Source organism: Lotus japonicus, chromosome 6 (assembly GCF_012489685.1).
Source record: "Lotus japonicus ecotype B-129 chromosome 6, LjGifu_v1.2".
NCBI lineage: Eukaryota > Viridiplantae > Streptophyta > Magnoliopsida > Fabales > Fabaceae > Lotus > Lotus japonicus.
Window position 1 is genome coordinate 13,365,562 of NC_080046.1, and position 22,164 is coordinate 13,387,725.

At 37.6% G+C, this 22,164-nt stretch overlaps 2 protein-coding genes and 1 non-coding gene across 3 annotated transcripts; 1 reads left to right on the forward strand and 2 right to left on the reverse strand.

The window, feature by feature from the left end:
• The first annotated feature begins 5,797 nt into the window (after positions 1 to 5,797).
• LOC130726339 (sedoheptulose-1,7-bisphosphatase, chloroplastic) lies at positions 5,798 to 9,262 on the forward strand. The gene is made up of 8 exons (XM_057577591.1): positions 5,798 to 5,975; positions 6,160 to 6,282; positions 6,414 to 6,599; positions 7,077 to 7,158; positions 7,265 to 7,486; positions 8,306 to 8,406; positions 8,504 to 8,575; positions 8,785 to 9,262. Exons 1-8 carry the CDS (start codon positions 5,877 to 5,879, stop codon positions 9,064 to 9,066), a joined length of 1,167 nt encoding a protein of 388 aa, XP_057433574.1. The 5' UTR covers positions 5,798 to 5,876; the 3' UTR covers positions 9,067 to 9,262.
• A 913-nt stretch (positions 9,263 to 10,175) lies between these two features.
• On the reverse strand, positions 10,176 to 10,248 carry TRNAR-CCU (transfer RNA arginine (anticodon CCU)). Its single transcript has one exon. It is a non-coding gene; the product is annotated as a tRNA-Arg (tRNA).
• Positions 10,249 to 11,318: 1,070 nt separating this feature from the next.
• Positions 11,319 to 14,987, reverse strand: LOC130722757 (coronatine-insensitive protein 1-like). The gene is made up of 3 exons (XM_057573584.1): positions 14,244 to 14,987; positions 12,661 to 13,132; positions 11,319 to 12,379 (listed from the first exon to the last, which is right to left on the reverse strand). Exons 1-3 carry the CDS (start codon positions 14,735 to 14,737, stop codon positions 11,573 to 11,575), a joined length of 1,773 nt encoding a protein of 590 aa, XP_057429567.1. The 5' UTR covers positions 14,738 to 14,987; the 3' UTR covers positions 11,319 to 11,572.
• Between the last annotated feature and the right edge of the window lie 7,177 nt (positions 14,988 to 22,164).

A 22,164-nucleotide genomic window follows, 5' to 3' on the forward strand; every position in this document is an offset into this window, starting at 1 on the left:
AATTAAATATATACTCATCTGAACTAATCACCCGTTGTTTGTCGTTTTCCTGGTATGGGTCACCATGATTCCACTTTGACTTTTGAAACTCATAGAGCGGTTTCGATCCGATATAAGACAAATTTTTTCAACGAACTTTATTACCGATTTTTTTTCACAGCACCGGGTCGGACCGTCCGGTCCAAAGTTCGCAGGTAATAAATAGTGATTAAGGTAAAGTTTAATATTTGAGTAAGTTTGAAGTTTAATATCATATAGAAAAACCTGAAGGTAATGGAGTGTAAATGACTCGTTAATATTTTTTGGGCATTTTACACCAGTGACGGATCCAGAAATTTGATGTAGTGAGGTCAAAATATACATATAAATTCGTAAGAAAAAATTATCATATACTATTAGAAGTGATAACATTTTTTTACCAAATGGGGCACAAGTGATGATATTTTTTACGGAATGAGCCATCAAAAACTACATACCTTTACTACTCAAGTGAGAGTATTTAGGAATGTGAGACACAAGTGATGACATTTAGCAATGTGAAACATAAGTGAGAGCATTTTTTATCAAAATGACCATAAAAAACCACATACTTTTACCATTCAATTTTTTTTCTAATGTTTTTTCGAAATTTAAGTGAGGGCACTTGCCCTCATAGCACTGCACCTACATCCGTCCCTGTTTTACACCATAGAAATAATTTTGAGGTGGTTTCTATAAGTTAGAGCAAATGTTTACAACTTTTAAGAACACTCCAAGAATTAAATTAAATGTCTACTAAGTCATTTTTTATCAAATCAAGATGTTGCTACATAATGCTCATAGAGCTGTATTTAGGAACTCATATCTAGAGTTGTGTGTCTCTATTTTGCTTGAGGTCTTAGGCATTTGAAAAATAATAGCTACAATTTTGGTGAAAGGTACCAAGTCCAAATTCAATGTTTGGAATATAGCCTAAAAATAAGTCAAAGTTAACAAGGAAATTTGAAATAAACATTAAAGTTAACTATTGGTCAACACTTTTTAGTTTCATATTGACAAGACTTCTCCATACTTCCTTCTCTTTACCCTATATAAAGGGAGTTTCTTCTCATGATTCATGACCTATGAAAATCTAAGAGCAAAGTCTAAGATTAGCGCTCATTTCAATGTTTGAGTCACTGATATGAAGTGTGAAAAAACACAAAGTGTGTGCCTTAGTTTAAATTTTTTACAGATTCATTTTTAGATCACTTCAGTTTTGTGCTCAGCATCAAACCTGTGTGTTAGTTTAATGTTTTGGTGGTTGTCATTGTATTGCGAGGTCCGGTTCTCAGGAAGCTTACATCGTTGTGAGTGCTCGCGTTCAAGGTAAGCTTTTACCTCGTTTCTTTGATTTATTTTATTATCTGTATAGTTATTTTTATTTACGTGATCTTATCACTCCGCTCCTTCATCAACTCCACCAAGAACACATTATTTTTCTAAGTTGGCTTCACCTTGAAGTCAAAGTTGGTGAAAGTGATCTTCTCATCATGGCTAACATGATTACACGAGTGAAAGAATTGAATCCAAAAGCTTCATAGGAAGTCCTAGGAATATCCCATTGATCTCTAGAGAAAATGGTTCCGCAAACGGCTTCCAGATGCAAAAGTTATGGTTAGATTTGGCAAATAGAGTTAGTTCATGAAGTTGGAGCGACCGCCCCACTTTTCGCACAAAAAAATCTAGCAAAACTATTTATGGCATAACCACGCTAGGGACCAACTTCAATATGAGATATGATGGACATGCCACATCTTAACGAAGACAATGAGTCCCTTCCGTTTATCACTACATACTCTCTAGCCTTGGCAGTTATATAACTTCTAAACAACTTCTGGAAGTCACCCGCAGTCGAACCTTACACAGGTACAATCAACCCTCGAGAGCACCTCAATGCTTTTGGAAGTGAAACCCCATGTTTCCACGAAAGCGCTGCCCTCACTTGGCCCCATTCGTTAGCACTCGTATCCGTCATAGGTTAGCGCGACCTCACAAGGTATTGCACATTCCATGATGGCACGATCTCACAACTGATAAATATGTGAACCTTTGAAATGTCATTTAAGCCCTCATTAGGACGAGGCGAGTATGATGCGGGCTTATGCAAGTTGTTCAGCTTAACTCACTAGTTGAACAAGTTTGGTTTTTGAGTTTGTGACCAATATTTTTTTCCTATTAAAGTTTTTGTTAATTATGAAAAAAAAACAAGATTTTAACACTTTTATTTGATGTTTAGATGATATAAATGGATTTTATACTTTACAATTCAAATAACTAATGCAAATTTGTTATATTTTTTACTTTATTCTTTTTTCCATCTTTTTAATTTCCAAGTAATAATTTTTTATTAACTTGTGGGCTTGCATACTGGCCCACTAACCTGCAACCTTAGAAATGCAGACGCAAATTAAGAAAATGCAAGATGCGTTTAATTTGCGTAGAAACCTAATATGACCCATTTACTTACGGGTCATAGGGATCAGGCCGAAACTGACCGAGTTGGCATGTGTAACCACCTTTAATCACGGACAAAATTCCAATAATTAGGGTTAATTTCATATCTCCACCTTAATATAGAAACTATTATGACAATGTTTCATATGTCGTTTCAGCTAGCTTAGAGCTTATATGACTAGTTTAAAAATTCTTTAAAAGTGTTTGGTAAATGAGCTTATTTTAGCTTACAACTTTTTCACCGGTAGCTTTTGGCTTCACGCTTATTGAATTTATTCTCATTTTTATTTTTATCATTTTAATAAAATTCTCTTATTACTCTTTCATATTTTTTTGGTACATCAGAGAACAATACAAGAAATGAAAACGCTAAGGAATAAGCATAGAATCTCTCAAGACGAGAGTTTCTAGCGAGCTCTACATGGGAGCCTCTAAAATTATAACACACGACTATGAATATCTAGTCCCCGCTCTAGCAAGTCAATTAGCTGTTGAATTACACTCTCTAGGGATCCAGTGAACCACCTCTCAAGAACACTGCAACAAGGCCTTTATCTCCCAAAGATTTACCTCAAAACGATCAGAGTTCACTTCATCAATGGCAGCTACAAGTTTCACACAATTTGTCTCGCACTCAACTTGTCTAACCCCTGATTCCAAGGGATTATCTTTAAGCTCCATGCCCTCAATACCGAAGAGCCAATCACGAGGAACATCATGGAGCAAGCAACCAAAGCCCATACAACCATCCTTTTTTATATTTATTAAAATACTAAACTCAATTATTTTTATTTTGAAATAATTACTATTCAATTGGTAATATTAAATTTTAAAAAGTATTTTGTTAATTTAGACAAATATAAACTTACTTCAATTCATTATATTAAAATATAAAATTATTTGTTTTATTCTATTTAATTTAATAAAAGGGTTAAGCGTCATATTGGTCCCTGACTTTGTGTCACCGTCTGAATCAGGTCCCTCCTCGGAAAATTTATTGATTTGGGTCCTCATTTTTGAAAAGTTTTTGGGGCAGATCCTCGCCGGAGGGCTGCCCTTCGGCGAGTGCATGTGTGGCATGTTGACTAGCTTTAATGAAGTGATGTGGAATAAAAAAAATCAAAAATCAAAAATAAATTACACCTCAGTTTTTTAAAGACAATTAACATAATCCTAATTAAACCCTAACTTGATTAACCAAAATTAATTCCCCCCACCTAAACTTAACCCAATTCACCTCACTGGAGCAGTGTAAAGGATGAGAGGAAGACCACATTGACATTTTGCCCTTGAACCTGCAGACCGTGCCCTTTGCCTGGAACGAGAGGACGACGCAGTAGAACCATTCAAAGCAGAAGAACCATCCATGCTATGATCTACAGTGAAGAAGTCGAACCAAAACGAGAAGAAGAACGACCAAGGGAAGAACAACGACCAGAGGAAGATGAACGACCAAAGGAAGAAGAAAAACGATGAAGAACAGAGAGAGAGAGAGGTCGTAGATGGATAAAAGGGGAAGAAGAACCCTAAATCTTCAGATTTAATTTGGGAATTGGGGATTTGGGTTAAGTTAGGTGAATTGGGTTAAGTTGGGGGGGGGGGGAATTAATTTTGGTTAATCAAGTTAGGGTTTAATTAGGATTATGTTAATTGTTTTTAAAAACTGAGGTGTAATTTATTTTTGAATTTTTTATTTTTTTATTCCACATCACTTCATTAAAGCTAGTCAGCATGTCACACATGCACTCGCCGGAGCTCCGCCCTCCGACGAGGATCTGCCCCAAAAACTTTTCAAAAATGAGGACCCAAATCAATAAATTTTCCGGGGAGGGACCTGGTTCAGACGGCGACACAAAGATAGGGACCAGGATGACGCTTAACCCTTAATAAAAATATAAACAAAAACAAATTAAAACTTAATAATATATTTTTGAGATGATAAATAATTTTACCTAAATCATAATTTTTAAATGGTAATTATTTTTATATTATATATGTATTGATGTGTAAATAAAATAATGTTAAATGTAATAAGAATCATATAAGTACGTTCTTTTATGTCATTTTACAATTTCAATTTGCTTAATATCTAGTTTTACCAAACACGTTTTTCAATCAGGTAGTTTTTCTGTTATTAACTTTCAACTAACTTATTAGCTAGACATTGGGATGAATCCGAAATTTGATGTTGTGAAAGTAATATATACATATAAATTCGTAAAAATATTAATAATATATACCATTAGAATTGATGACATTTTTTACCAAAGGAGACACAAATGATGACTTTTTTACCAAATGAACCATAAAAAAAACTCACATACTTTTACTACTCAAGTGAGTCATTTAGCAATGAGAAACATAAGTGATGACATTTGTTACCAAAGAGACCATAAAAAACCACACACTATTAAGACTCAAATTTTTTACTAATAATTTTTTCAAAATCAAGTAAAGACACTTGCACTCGTAGTCTTGTACCTAACTCCATCCTTGGCTAGACATAACAACATGTTGATATCTCTTGGCCGGACACTTTGTGTGAAATGTTAGCAATCCCTAACAACCACAATACCGTAAGAAAAATATCAACTGAAAGCTCTTGAAAAACTGAGACCCTCATCTTCAGTCGTGCTTAAATTAGCAAATTAGCTACTAGTTTGATTTTGTCCAAAAAAAGAAAAAGCTACTAGTTTCATCCCACTTGAGGCTAGAAGTCGGCAATGCTGAATCAAAATTATCACCCCACACTTTTTTTTATTTAAATTTTTTGAAAATCTAAAGAGATAATTTGCTAAAGAATTTATTCTTCAGTTGGAGATTTCTAAAATGAGTATTCCGCTCTTTAACAAAGTTAAGTGAGGAATTTAGCTTTGTCTACACCTATGAAATTTAAAGTGCATTTACAAGCAACAAATCATCACACGGTTAGTAGATTGCTGAGATCCTTAAGCATTTAGTCGATGTGTATGAAAACGATTTATTAGATTAAAACATACTCATTTAAGGTAATATTTAAGTATCGAGACTATTAATCTTATAAGGCGCTTAAGAATAGGAATATCTTGTAATAAAAAAAAGTGCATTTGATAACTCCTCAACGGCCACACAACACACTTAAGCAGAACAGAACACTGTTAAGCACAAAGTCACAAACTAACAAATACCATATCTCTTCATATAAAGGACCATATAGCACAACCACATAAATATTTGCGATGCTAAATCCTCATACCCAAAATGCAGTTTCATTTCATCAACCTATCTACTCAGCACCTGCCACGTGTCACTGCATACATACGTAGCCACATATCCATAAAATTTCTATCTCCTTCTCAGTCTATTTGTCAATGCAATAACACCATCCCTGAAACCTTTGAACATAGTGTTTTTTTGCAGCCATGGAAACAGGGATAGCATGCTACACACGTGGGGCTTTTCTCCCTAGTGTTTCTTCCAAACACTCTCCACCCTCCATCTCTCCATCTTTTGGCTTCAGGGTAAGAAAAATACAATGAGTAACTATTTGAATCATAAGAACTTTCCACTTGGAATGTTCAGTCATGCAGTATATTCTTCCTTTGTGTAACTTGTTCGAAATTGAATCATAAGAAATTGATATGACACTAAATTGAAGAGCAGAAAATGTGTGTTTAATTAAATTGAAGATATTTGTAATGACAGAGCCTGAAATCAAGCTCTTTGTTTGGAGAATCACTAAGGGTGTCATCAAAGTCAACACTGAAGGTTTCAAAGACAAAGGGTAGTACCTCACTTGTAACCAAATGTGAAATTGGTGACAGTCTGGTGAGTAATTACTTGCATTTGCATAGCAGAAAGTTCTCTCATATGTGTTCAAAGTTCAAACTAAGAAATTTTTGTTTTGATAATTTTCAATGTGTTTGAAATTAAGTGATGTTGATGTTTGTGTGTTGTAGGAAGAGTTCCTCACCAAGGCAACCCCAGATAAGGGGCTGATCAGGTTGTTGTTTTCCATGGGAGAAGCATTGAGAACAATTTCCTTCAAAGTCAAGACAGCTTCTTGTGGTGGAACACAATGTGTTAATTCTTTTGGGGATGAGCAGCTTGCAGTGGATATGCTTGCTGACAAGCTTCTTTTTGAGGTTAGACCACTGTTTCCAACTAATTAAACAACTAATTCTGATGTCATTACATATTTCCCTGATCACCAAGCGCGCAGATCAACTAGCCTGAGGTTGTTATAGTTTTAGCAGAGGTCTCAATTTCGAGTCTCTGTGAATGCAACTGCGTTAAATACTTGATAGAAAGAGTTTTGCCGCTCATAGTTGTCATAACTGGCTCGAATAAGAATACCTCAATTGTTACATTTAGTTCAAACCAAAATCATTTCCCTTGAAGACTAGTGCTTTTAGTAATAGGAGTAGTAGAGTAATAGTCAATGTTATGTGTCAAGTTGAAATATGAAGCATGAAACCATTTCCATTAAATTTTATTTTCCCAATATGGAAACATATTCAAATGCTTTATTTGAGGATACTGGTTTTTCTAGTAGTACTAATGAAATACTATCTTATTCTCAATCTGCAATGAAGCTAATGTCACCAATGTTCTATGCATAGGCCTTAACTTACTCTCACTTCTGCAAGTATGCTTGCTCAGAAGAACATCCTGAGCTTCTGGACATGGGAGGCCCAACTGAAGGTCTGCTACAATTGTGCTAACTGGCAATTAAAATTTGAGTATTGTCATTTATAAAATGATGCCATTTTTTGAGGTTATGATGTTTGTGTGAATATGCAACTAACAGGTGGATTTAGTGTTGCATTTGATCCCCTTGATGGCTCCAGCATTGTGGACACAAACTTCACAGTAGGCACCATCTTTGGTGTGTGGCCTGGAGATAAGTTGACTGGGGTTACAGGAAGAGACCAAGTTGCAGCAGCCATGGGGGTTTTGGGTCCTAGAACCACATATGTTCTTGCTCTTAAAGACTTCCCTGGCACCCATGAATTTCTTCTGCTCGATGAAGGTCAGCTTAATGGGATAAGATTTATGAGAATATAGTAAGAAATTACTTGCATAGTACTATATAGTTAATTTGAAATTAATAGCATGTTTGGATCAATTTCTTTTTCCTGGGAATCAATACTGGTACCTAGAAGCTGCTAATAAAAGCTTCTCCCCAAAATTGATTTTGACTTGAGAGTCAATTGAAGAAAGATTCCCAAACGTGCCCTAAACTTCTCAATGACATGCCACAGCAAAACATTGTATATGCTCCTTCATTGTTTTTCAATAGTGTGAAACCACTAAGGTCAGTCTGTCTTCAAATTTAACTGGTAAGGATGTATCTATCCTTAAATTTTAGTGGTTTAAGACCAAGAACAAACTTTGAATTAAGGAAAACTTTTCCATGGTCTCTTGAATGCTGCCTTGTCCAATACATGATTGCGTAGTGTAATTCATGTCATCAAAAAAATTAATTGAGTTTTGAAATTTGCATTTTAGTGATTAACAAGGTGAGGGCAGCACATAAAATAAATTTTATGTGGTCAATTTTTTGTGCACTCACTACAGTCAAGGAATCTAGGCCATTGTGTGAAAATCAGACGGCTTAGATTCTAAGAAAATGTTTTTCATATGATTTATCACACTGAAATGAACCGTCTGATTTTCATCCTGTGACTGAGGTCCCTTGACTGCATTCACTGCACAAAAAATTGATTACAACCAAACAAGATCCAGCAGCACAACCCTTTGAGAGGGCATGAGAGAGCTTCCTTAAATTAAATCTAAGGGTGGATAGACCTTGATATCATATGAACAAATTATCTAATTCAAATTTCAGGAAAGTGGCAGCATGTCAAAGAGACTACAGAAATTAATGAAGGAAAACTATTCTCCCCAGGAAATTTGAGAGCCACATCTGACAACCCCAACTATGCCAAGGTATATAACCTGTTTTATAGAACAAGAAAGAAATATCATTCCATTGCATTATGAAAATTATCAATATATACTTACTTCTTTCTTTGTCCTCCTTTAGTTGATTGATTACTATGTCAATGAAAAATACACATTGAGATACACTGGAGGAATGGTGCCAGATGTGAACCAGGTTCTTTTCTTAACAAAATCTTACATACAATTGACAATTCTATAGAAGTTTATGTGTCACATCTCTTATATTGACTGTACCTCACTAATTCTAAACCAATGCGGAACTCCAACTCACTAAAATTCTCAACAAATTCAGCAACTTGTTCTTTGAAGCTCAAGGCAACCTAGCCTATTGTGGTTTTCAAAAATTCTTTTAATGATCTGCAGATTATTGTAAAAGAAAAGGGCATCTTCACAAACGTGTCATCGCCATCTGCCAAAGCAAAGCTGAGACTTCTGTTCGAGGTAGCTCCTTTGGGATTCTTGATTGAGAAAGCTGGAGGTTACAGCAGTGATGGTCATAAGTCTGTCCTAGACATAGTCATTGATAACATTGATGACAGAACTCAAGTTGCTTATGGATCCAAGAATGAGATCATTCGATTTGAAGAAACCCTGTATGGTTCATCCAGGCTCAAGGGTGCTGTACCTGTTGGAGCAGCTGCATAATTAAGCTGTTAGCCTGCCATTGCTTGTCAATTTTCATTTACTTTATGCAAAAGATATATGCTTATCATCAAACAACTCTGTAAAATTTAGCCATAGGTTTCCTGTTTGTTACTATAACAAAGTTAAATTTGTGTTGGTATGATCAGGATCTTGGCATCTGGCTAGCTATGAAAGTCCAATGTGCATTAAGAAATCACCCAATTTTGTCATTTACAATTACTTTATGAATGTACCACTAATATATAGAGAGAAGGAAAATATTAAGAAAAATACTTTTGGAAGATACTACCAATGAACAACTACCTTATATTTTGATATAGACTTAATAATATTTTTTTGTCCTTACTTTTAGACCAACTTTGTATTTTAGTCCCTTAACTATTTTGTTTATGATCTATGTCCCTTATATTTATAAAATAAGATGTTTTAATCCATACCGTTAATAAAAAAAATTAAAATTCGATGAATGTTGTCATGGTTAACGGAAAACACGTACGCTTGGATAAGCTCCGGGCAGTCAATATGATTCTTGGCCAGCCGAGATTGAGAGAGAAGACGACAACATCCCTGACACTCTGTTTGTATAAGAATGGAAAATAGAAGGAAAGAATATGGAAGGAAGAGATAATAAAGGAAAAACAAAAGGATTTTTTAATTGTTTGGATTGAGTGAAAAAAAGAGGCAAAATAGAAGTAAAGAATGTATATTTTTCTTTTCTTTGGTTTTGATGGGTTTTGGCAAATGGGTCTAATCGGATGAATTTGCATGCAATCCAACCAAGTAATCCAACCAAGTCTGGTTCGGGTATCGGGTTCATGAATGCACCCATCCGAACCAACACGACACCTAGATATATAATAATCTTTTTTTTTCTCCCAACAATAAAATTCATTAAATAGTATAATAGATTTCATGCTACTTGGTACAAATTTTGTGTCATTTTCATGTTTTTTGTGAAATATAATATATTTACCAAATAAAAGAGTAATATATTATTGAATTCAAATACACTAAGCTCCTTGTCATTTAGTTTTCCTATGTTAAAAAAAAATACATTAAGCTAAATTTCCAAGACTAACAAAAAGGCCCAAAATGGTAAAAAATAATTACGCGCCAGGTAGGGGTCGAACCTACGACCTTCTGCTTAGGAAACAGACGCTCTATCCACTGAGCTACAAGCGCTTGTTGTTAGTTACACGTGCATGTCTATATATAAATCATTACCAAACATAAATCAGACTTTAACCATAACTGTTTCAATCTATGACGAATCGAAGCGATAAGGCCGAATGAGTATAACTTTTTAAATCTAATTATGTCATAATTTTTAGATACGATTTAATTATTTTAATGTGATAGTTTTTTCCTAATAATTTTCCTTCATATTGTTCTTTTCTTTTGAACGGTATTATTGCAAAAATTAAGTCCGATGGGAAGTTTTGATCTATTGGATGTTTCTAAAATATTCACATTAGAGATAGATGCATCACATTCATTTTACATTCTTCTTTTGCATTTAAAAAACCATAATCTGCAAGGGATCGATGCTTGTCTCTCTTCAAATGGAAGGTCCTCATCAACATATGAGATGGTTTTCTCTTCTTTGATTTTGTGAGTTAGTTTTATGCATATTACTTTTTAAGATTTGAATTGACTTAAAAATCTGATTTAATTTGAAAGTTTGTTTGAAAACATAATTTATAATAAGTCTAAATAGGCTTATAACAGTATGGTGATGATGCAAGAGTTATTTTGAATGATTTTTTTTTTAATTATTATAACTATAATTTTTTAAAAAATGTACTTAAAAAATGCATTAAAACCTTTTTGATGCACCAAAAAAAAAAATACATTAAAAAGTTGAATTTACAAAGAAAATTTCTAAAATTAAATTTCAATAATTTAAAAAGAACTTAAAAAATAATGTAATATTTTAAGTTTCAAAAAAAAATTAATATTTTAGAAAAAAATTGAAAAAGAATACTTCCACTCTTTTTATTTTTTGAAGGCACACGCTATTATTAATGTAAGTTAAAAAAAAATCCGAAATTATACATTAAGATGTAATTTTTTACTCATGATTTGTAAAGTATACATTCTCCTGTGTTTTTTATATCTTTTTATATCAATATACTATATATCGATATAAACGTGTTTTTAACATAAGTACGGACCAAAAGAACATAAGCAAAATATCATCTAAAAAAAACATAAGCAAAATATTTATTGAAATAACTACATACATAATAACATCTACACAATCGGTTCATTTCATTCTTATTCACAAAATAGAGAACCTTCAGTTTAGAGGGAACAAAATCCATGAGTTGGCAGTAGCATTTCTGAATTACAAAATGAAGACAAAGGCTTATTACAAAACTATTATAATCTAGGGAGTTGCAGAGAAAAATGAGAAACCTGAATTACAAATACAGCTGGAACTTACAAGCAAAGATTTGAGAGGGGAGAAGAAAAAAAAAACACAAAAATTAGTATTTACACAATTCTAGGGTTCAACAAATGTTGCAGGGTCCAAAGGTACAACAGTATCTGGAAAATCTGATCTTTGGCCTGCAAGAGAGTAATATGCAAGAATATGAGCTGGATGATGAACAGAAACCACAGGCCCATCCATGTTGTTATTAACGACCACCCTTCTAGATGGAATTAACTCAATGTTCCAAAAGGGGCGTGCCATTGCCAAAAGATCGCGTCCGGTAGGAGATGCACCGTACCCTTGCACCCACAAGTACCTAAGAGAAGTTAGTTGTGTTGCAGCAACAGCCAGTGCATGCTCACTGAAAAATGAACAGCCTCTCATTTCAAGTTTCTGAAGGTTGGGGCATCCCTTCGCAAACTCCAAAAGCCCTTCATCAGTCTCCCCCACAGCCCCCAACAACATCCACCTCACATTTTGGCTGTACTGCCCTATGTAACTGAGACCTACATCGGTCAACCCCCCTCGCCGCAGATACAGTGCGAATCTTTTAAGCTTGTCGCACCCCCTCAGCAAAGCTTGAACTCCTCTGTCGAGTGGCAGATCTGTTATTTTCTCTTCTTGGTCGAGTAACACGAGACGGAAATCGCAGAGGTTTCTCAAGTGAGTGCCCATGTGTTCCAGGGATGCATTGGTGATATCAGAAACGTAAACAGCCAAATATTCAAGCTCTGAACAGCCCTCTGATAAAGCAATTAATCCTCTATGGGAAACTGTTTCTCCTTCATCATCACCACGTTCAATCCTAAGTCTTTTTAGCCTCTTACAACAGCTACCGAGAACTTCTAATCCTCTATCTCCAATTACATTTCTTGTCTGTCCAGAAGAGAAGATATCAATTCATGGTAAGAGTGTGACTATATGTATATATAATGTACTACATGAGAGGACTGTTTTCATTTCAAAGTTAAGAGAAGAAAATTTAGATCATACAAGCCATTACAAGAATGAACAATATCAAACATTAATAAATATCACTCGACTACTTTAAAAAAAGACACATGACTTTATCTTGTGCATAACTGAACCCATAACATAAATAGAGGTACACAGGTAAATTTGGAAATTTTAATGAGTAAACATGTTCTACAATTTACCTCAAGGACTTCTAAATTTGGGCACTTCTGGATCAACATGCAATGATCATCTGTATCCAGCAAGGCATAGAGGAGATCCAATTTTGTTAGTGCAGCTGCGAACATGAGCATCATCGGCAACTCATTCTTTCCAATGTATGTTAAACCCAATCGACATAACTTTGCTGGTAATGATACAGCAGAGTATATTTCGGGTTCCTCATTGTAGATGCCTCCGCAAAATTCTTCCAGAGAAGATGCTTGCCGGAAGAAGTTCACAAGATTTGAAATTTCATATTCAGTAATTTTCACAGAAACTAGGTTCGGGCAATTTTTGGCTAAAAGTTCAAGGTCCTCAATTTTGACAGCAGCAACATCTGTCAAGTAAAAATTCAGAGACTCAAGAACTGTATTGCTCAAAGCAAGCTCATGTAGCCATTCACCATCTTTCTCGTCAATTGAGCTTTCCTCCAAAAGTAGTACTCTTAAATTCCTGACAAAAAGCAAAATTTATAGTCAGTGCCCCAATGACTCATAGCTGCTGGCATGAATTATAACTTCCAAAAAACAATGGCTCAGGTCAGGTCAATGTACTTGAAAGTTAAAATATGTTTGTCCCCCCACCAAATAAAGAAAACTTCATTCAGAAAATCAAGGGAAGAATAACATTGAAGTTATGTGTTTCTACAAATTCTATCAATTTGAGGATTCAAAACTCCAAGTATGAAAAAAGCCAATTCAGTGCAATGGTCAAAACTTCAAATCATTTAATGTTATAACAATATATTTGAGAAATTACAAAGCAATTGGAAGTTTGGAACACTGGGCCGAAAATGAAGTCAAAATAGCTACTTCTTCAACAGGATGCGATAAACAACACCGGATTCCTCAACAGTTACAGATAATAAGGAGCAGAGGGCCAACACAATTTATTAAGGAGTGGCATAAGACAAAAGCCTCCAAAGTTCCTACTAGACAATTGAAACTGAAGCATAAAAACAAAAGCACAGAGGATTAGCCAAAGAAAAAAGAACAACTGGCAATGAGAAACTAGAAACAAGTAACTAAATTACCTCAACCAAATTATATATACACACACAATCATTAATCACTCGACCATAAATTTATCACTCTCTTCTTCTAGTCAACCAAATTACCTCAATAAGATCACAAAGCGGATGCTTGAAAGAAAAACCGTCGTTTAATTTATTGTATAAAATAAGCTAGTTAGCTGAAAATAAGCTAATCCATAAGTTAAACCATTAAATTAACTGAACCCTACTAATTTATATTGTATAAAATCACTTATCAGTATCACTCCACCAGAGATGTACCAGTCTCTCCATGTAGTCAACCAAATTACCTTAACACAGCTCGCCATGGAGACAATTGATTTTGCTTAATCATGAAAGAAAAATCGTTTATTTATTCATTCATTGTAAACTGTTCAAAGCAGAAAATAAGCTAATCCATCAAGTTAACTTAACCAATCTTTAAAGAAAACCCAATTTTACTTCAAATATAAACTATTCAAATCAGAAAATAAGCTTCAAAGTTCAAACATACATAGCCAAAAACAACTAAAGCAAAAGCTAGGTAGGTACCTGCAGAAGCGACTAACATGTAAAAGGCCATCAGTGGAAAACCCACAACACTTATCAAGCTTAAGACTGTGCAGCACAGGACCACGCGATTGAGCAAGAAGGAGAAGATCGTTATCCTTGACGATCATCCGGCGAAAGTGGAGACTCTTGAGGCAATCAAAGTACTGATTGATCTCCAACACCCAAGGCGTAACGTGACCACCCCAATCCTCCGGAATCAAGTTGAACATCGCCGCCCGAGGCTTCCCCTTCAGCTTCAGCGACTCCAGGTGCGGGAACCGGCGTCGAAGCCTCGCCGGCGTGGTGGTGTAGCAGAGCGCAATCGTCACATGCTTCCGAGTCAACGAGTCAAGCTCGTACCAGCACTTACACACCTGAGACACGGCGTCACGGTCCTTAGGGTCGTCGATGTAAGGGATGACGCAGTCCAGGACCTCGTCGACGAGGCGGTTGCGCCTCGCGCTCCGGTCCTCCGTCGCCGCCGCCGCCGCCATGGATGCGACGGAAATCGAGAAAGATCTATCTGGAAGGAATCCGAGGCCGGTGGTGGTGGAACGAGTGGAGGGTTTGGATTGGATCGGAGAGTGAAATGGAAATTACTATTTTAGGTCTTGATTTGATAAACCTGAAAAATAGGTAAAAGAGGTTTTGATGAAGATGATGAATTGGTAGGGGCTGTGAAGGGAAAGAAGATAATGGCGGAAACGACAAAACTAGTTGGTTGTTGTGGTTGCGTGAGGGCGTTCGACACGTCACCGTTTGGAATATAATCATCGATCTGTTCTGTTATTCATTCAGTGTTGAGAGATTCATAGTATTGGTTAATAAAATTGATTTTTACTTCAATATGTTTTTTTAGATGGTAGGTGTAACATAACGGGTAGGTAATTGAGTTCTTTAAGTGTACTATGTGCGGTGCATATAGAGAATAGACATATTTACTTAACGTGGTTTTTGAGATTCAGTTGGATCCCTGAGCGGTGAGTATAGAGAAGAGGCATACTCCCTTACCATGATCTCCGAGCCTCGAGGGATTAATCTCATGGGAGGCATGGGCGGAGGAATTAATTGCATGTTTGTCAGCTGTATTATGATGAGTACCTTGGAAAGAAAGGATAAATATGTGTTGATGCCAAAATCTCATCAACACCTAGTGAGATATGAGAAGAGAAGTGAGGGAAATGAAATATATGATAAATGATGCGAGAGGAAAAGAAGATAGAAAAAATGAATGAAAAATAAGATGACAGCGAAAATTGGTGTGAAAATATCAAAACCCATTTTGAAATTGTTTCGGTATAGAAACGGTATAAAAACAATAGTTACGGTGCTAAGTCCAAAACCCTAGCGGAGGTTGGGTCTTTTAATAACCTTGCTGCCTATGCATGAAAGTCCAAAAGCCATTTTTCAAGGTACAAACACTCTCTTTTAAAGGATGTGGTGCATGGAACCCTAAATTAACCATAATTCGACTCTTGGGCCTTATAATTTCAGTCCCAAGAGTCCATAAGCCTATCACATGTAACACCCCGATTTCGGTGGCGTCACTTTAGTAACCAAAAGTAAACTTAATGCGGAAAAACGTGAATATTTTTTTTTTGATAATAACTAAGACAAGACTGAATTAAATAAAACCCAAATGCGAAAAGCAATAGAACTAATATACAATATATAAACAGCCCCCGCTGTAAGTAACAACCTCGTCACGAGTAAACCTCCAGTGACGGTAATAGAAGAGTAGCGCCCGTAGGCAATATGTACCAACTGAATATAAAGGTAAGTGTCCGCAACACTATCCCTCAAAACTGAGAATAAGCTGACCCAATGGCCTGAAAATAAGACCTCCTAAGTCCAACCAACTCTCTGTGATTCCCATAAGGAAACCACACAAAAAGCTAAAGGCGGCACTACCCTGTCCCCTAAAGAAGCAAATGAAGCAAGACTGTCAGAGCTAAACTCTACTCCTACACTAATCCTAACTCGAGGAGCTCATACCAACACTCAAAACTATGTGCTAGCATGATCGTCGTCTGAATCAGAATCCAGAACAACTAAGTCTACCAACCCTATCCGTCCTCCCCTCGCAACCGCAGTGCGCTCCGATGCTGGACTCACGGGCTTAGGGCCCGAACCCTGATCATCAATGATCGCAACGGAGGGGGCACTAGACCCTGCCGACGGCACTCCCACTGGCTCCTCCTCTGAGGGATCCTCCTCGTCTGAAGACAACGGTGGTGGTGGTGGTCCTCCAAGTCCTGGTCCACAGTGAACGCCCGGTGGCAAGTTGAAGCTGATAGAGCATCTCCTCAACACTCCTGACCTCAAGAGTCCTCCACTATCCACGTGGTCCTCCATGATACGCCCCGAATACGTCGCTCGATGGCTCGCGGGGTCAACCACCCACGACCCGGGGTCGTCCTGATCGATCATCTCGTACCTAATCCCCCCCGAAGGGTGGACCATTGTGAACCAATCCGCAATGGACATCTGACAAAGGCGTTGTCCGCCAAAACACACACAGAAGACGCGAGGGTCAACTCTAAAGAACTATGTAGATAATAAACCCAATAGGTACAAGTAATAGATAGCCACTTAGGCTTATAACTAGAGATAGCATCCTAGGGTTTCATGTTCCATAATGAACGTAAATGACAACAATAACAAATAGCATGTTCCAAATAGGATTAACAAATAACAATCACACTCGACAACTAAATTAGTATGCATGTTGCATGATATGCAATGCAGGTTAACCCAGTCAACCAATATGCATTCCGGAACGGATGGACATCATCGGATCAGCCCTAGCACCAGCCACGGTGGGACCATTTCGGCCCGTGTGCCTCTTACTCCAACATCAACATGTAGTCAGATCAGCATAAAACCCGAAGGCCTGCCATTTCGGTCTGCTACTAAGAGTCACCTAGCAGCGCTCTTACGCGGAAATCCTGGTCTTATAACCAATTTTGGAATCCGCCGTGGTCCGGTATCTCGCCGTGTTTAAACCACTTAATGAGTGCATGCAATGCAGTGATTAGCCAAACAACGTCTCCGACCTCACTCGACACGTCGCCACGTGTTCTAGCTAAATTAATGTCTCTAAAAGCTTACCCTAAGGTAAAGTCGATTCTGCGACAAAAGACACTTCTTCACATCAACATAGTAACTCATGATGATCTCCAAATCATCCGACTCATCTCAATCTGATGGTCACAACTGCTCAACGAGCACAGAGTATCACACTCTCGGAAACTAACGGTTTCCCGGACTTATCCCCAGGATAGCCCTACAACATAGCTGCTCCAACAGCACAACAACAAACGCTGCTCAACGCCTCTCAATTTTCTCAACACTCGGATCCGACGACACTTCTCGTTTTCCAAAACTAAGAATTTGCATCCGAAGCTTCCTTTCGAGTTTGTTATCATTACTTAAAGATTTAGAGGTTGTTTAATGTCTTATGAGTTTTCTTTACAAAATAGTATCCTTTTAGTCTTATCGCAAATCCTATCAGTTCTCGGGATCTCCTAATCCCCAAATGACTCCAGAGAATGTCTCGATCCATAAACATCATAACAAGGTCCGAATCTCATTCGTCCTATCAAACTTTCTCAAAACTCTCAAAATAAAATCGGCATGACCTGCCCGCTATTCTCACCGTTCAGAAACTCAGATTTCATTGCAAAAGTATAAATAACTCAGCACAATCAATCAACATGTCATATATCAATATATTAAGCAATAACCACATAGCACTTAGCATATAAGGCATGCACCACACATCCTAAATTACCCAATTAGCACTTAGCATATAAGTCAATCTCAAAAACATTCAGTAGATTCATCATCTACATTGTCAGCCGAAGCCTCAGAAAACATTTTCCAATCACACACAATCCAGAGCATAAACAGTAAACAATGTCTAAAGCATCGACCCTAAGCATTAACTAGAGATTCAGTGAGAAGCCCTCACCTGTAGGTTCTCCAGAATGATCGTCTAACGCTTCCTCGCAAGCAAAGTCTTGTTCCTCGGGAAACTCTTCAAAAGCACCTTTAGAACAAAACCACAGAAATCAATCAAAATCTATCGGAAACTAAGCTATCAATACTTACTAAGGTTACACGAAGTAATCTATACTCTAAGGTACGATAATCTAGCGCGAAAGACAAGTTTTCGGAAAAAGGAAATTTCCTCCTCCCCCCTTAATAGGTTCGGCCACTTTTCACAATTAGGAGACTCGATTTTTCTTCGATCAAACTTGGTTCCTATGCTATCATTGGCCGTAACTAAGGGTATTCTGAACTCGGAAAAATTATCGGATCAAAAACTGTCGCAGGGGTATTTTGGTCATGATTTTTAACTTAGAAATTTCAAAACTGAAATCCCAAAAACCAAATTTTGCAGGGACGTCACCAACGACGTTTATGACAACTAATCCTACTAGCACTAAGCTAAGGCGATAGTTTTTAGCCTAAAGGTTGAAGCTTTACTCCAAAAACTCCAAAAATGGGTATTTTAGGCTAAAATTGATTCCGGCGACATAACGGAAAATCTAATCCGGCAGAAGTGATCTTGGGCATATAAGGAAGATGTTTAGAATCAGAAATGAAAGATTCAGGATAGTTTTGCAAAAACCCATAAACTATCAGCTCAGAAAAGCCTACAGAAAAGCTATGGAAAAAGCGATCAGAGGTAAGGATTATCGACTATACCTCGAAACCTTGAAGTAGCAACTAACGGATCAACGATCAAGCAAGAGATGAACAAAATTCTTCTTCCTTCTTCCTTGTTCTTGGCCGCGGGTTTGAGGAGAGAAAATGGAGGAAAATTTGTGTTTTTCTTCCTTTCTTGGCTATATATAGAAGATGGAAATTCGCGGGAAAATGAAAGTTTCGCGAATCTGATTTTTCCGGCGTCATTCTCCGTGAATTAATAGATATGTTTTGGCAAAAGAATTCCAAAGATATAAAGAGGTCTCCTTGTATTTTTGGCAACTAATGCATAGTCGGTGTAAAACTATTTTACCCGATAAGTTGCTTTTTGCATCGAATGTCGGAATAGAAAACTTCCTTCTGAAGAAAGATTGAAATCATCAAGAGAACTGGGTGTACGCGTGTAGAATATTCATTTGAAGCTCTGACTAGAAAAATTCTTCATTGTCGAGAAATTCTAGGGTTTTGAAATACCAGGGTTTCAGTTTCGGCAAACTTCCGATGATTGGAATCGGACGTTCGTAGATCCTAGAGTTTCGCCTCGAAACGATTGTAATGTATGGAAAAAGAGAAGTTCTAACATTTCTCTGAAGATTTTTGGAATTAACTTCCGTCGTGCCTAAAAGTGAAAATTAGCTATATACTAGGGTTTCTGACCTAGGTTAAGCGTATAACGATCGTGCTATAACTTTTATCGATCATAATGCAATCCTTGAACTTTTCCTGAACTTTCTCCTTCATAAATATATTTCATTTAATGAACTTTTGTTCAGGTTTCCCTTCACATTACATCAACCCTAATCGTGAATAAGAAATTTATTCACTTAGCATAAGCTTAAAAACTTGGGCCTTACATTACTACCCTCCAAAAAGAAAGTTTCGACCTCGAAACTTAAGGGTTAGTAAAAAGTTCTGGATACTGTTCTTGAATCTTCTCCTTCAGCTCCTAGGTTGCATCACCGGTGTCTTTATTCCAAATGACTTTCACTAACTCGATCTCTTTTCCCCTTAACTGTTTTATCCTGGTGTCACCAATGCTAATTGGCGGTGTCTCGAAAGACAGATCATCCTTCAACTCAATGTCATCCAGCTCGATAACATGTGTCGGATCCGCAATATATCTCCTCAGTTGTGACACGTGGAATACGTCATGAATGTTTGATAGAAATGGAGGTAGTGCAATCTGATATGCGACTGGTCCAATTTGACGAGTGATCTGATACGGTCCAATGAACTTGGGCGTAAGCTTCTTTGACTTGATTGCTCGACCAACTCCCGTCGTCTGAGTAACTCTCAGAAATACATGATCTCCTTCTTCGAATTCCAGAGTTCTGCGCCTTTGATCGGCATAACTCTTCTGTCTACTCTGAGAAGTCTTCATCTTCTCTCTGATCTGCTTGATCTTCTCAGTGGTCTGTTGCAGAAGTTCCGGTCCTACCAACAGATTTTCTCCGTTTTGGTACCAACACAAAGGTGTTCTACACTTGCGACCATACAAAGCCTCATACAGTGCCATACCTATGCTCGTATGAAAACTGTTGTTGTATGTGAACTCAATCAACGGTAACAGGGTATCCCAACTGCCCTTGTTGTCTAACACGCAAGCGCGTAGTAAATCCTCCAACGACTGGATTGTCCTCTCAGTCTGTCCATCGGTCTGCGGATGATAAGCAGAACTTAGTCTCAGCCTCGTTCCCAAAGCCTCTTGAAGAGCTCCCCAAAAATGTGATGTAAACTTCGGGTCTCGATCGGAAACAATACTTGTCGGTACTCCGTGAAGTCGTACGATCTCGGATATGTAAATCTCTGATAGTTTCTCCACGTTGTACGTAGTCCTCACAGGTACGAAATGAGCCGACTTTGTCAGTCGATCCACGATTACCCATATAGAATCGTATCCCTTCTGAGTTCTTGGCAAAGCCACGACGAAATCCATTGATATGCTATCCCACTTCCACTCTGGTACATCTAAGCTTTGTAGCATACCTGAAGACTTCTGATGCTCCACCTTTGCCTTCTGACATGTCAAACATGCAGCTACATATTCAGCCACTTGTCTTTTCATCCCTGGCCACCAAAAATTCATCTTCAAGTCTTGGTACATCTTTTTCATTCCCGGATGAATGCTTAACTTGCTCTTGTGACCCTCATCCATAATCAATCTTCTCAGTTCAGGGTTGTTAGGCACACAAACCCTATCCTTGCACCGTAGAATGTTGTCACTTCCTACCTTGAATTCTGGGTCTTTACCTTGACTTACCAAATTCCTTTTCCCGAGCAGAAACTCATCTTGTAACTGTTGGTCTCAGATTTCTTCCATCAATCCATTTGTGATTCTGATCATTCCGAACTTCAGTTCCCCCTCGGATAATTTCACATCCAAGCTCAAATCTCGAAATTGTTCCAGCAGTTGCAGCTCCTTCACCATCATCACCGAGATGTGCATCTTCCTGCTCAAGGCATCAGCAACTACGTTCGCTTTTCCAGGATGATATTGCAGAGTGAACTCGTAATCTTTGAGAAATTCCATCCACCGACGCTGCCTCATGTTCAACTCCTTCTGCTCAAACAAGTACTTCAAGCTCTTATGATCACTGAATATGGTGAAATTGCATCCATATAAGTGATGTCTCCAAATCTTCAGCGCAAATACGATTGCAGCTAGTTCCAAGTCATGAGTTGGATAATTCTTCTCATGCACCTTAAGTTGTCTTGAAGCATAAGCAACCACCTTCCGATGTTGCATCAGCACACATCCCAAGCCTTGATATGAAGCATCACAGTATACCTCATAAGGTTCCTCTGGTTGCGGTAAGACGAGTACAGGTGACGTCGTCAACCGTTCCTTCATCGTCTGGAAACTAGTTTCGCACGCTTCAGTCCATGCAAAAGGTTGGTCCTTCCTCGTGAGTTGAGTCAACGGTCCCACAATCTTCGTGAAATTCTCGATAAAGCGACGATAGTATCCCGCTAAACCGACAAAACTTCTGATCTCAGTCACAGTCTTTGGTCGTTCCCATGACAATACAGTCTCTACCTTTGCTGGGTCCACAGCTATACCCTCCTTAGAGATCACATGGCCTAAGAATTTTACCTCTTCGAGCCAAAATTCGCACTTAGAAGGATTGGCGTACAACTCCTTCTCCCTCAGAACTTGTAAAACTTGTCGCAAGTGCTCCTCATGGTCTTCAGCATTCTTTGAGTAGAT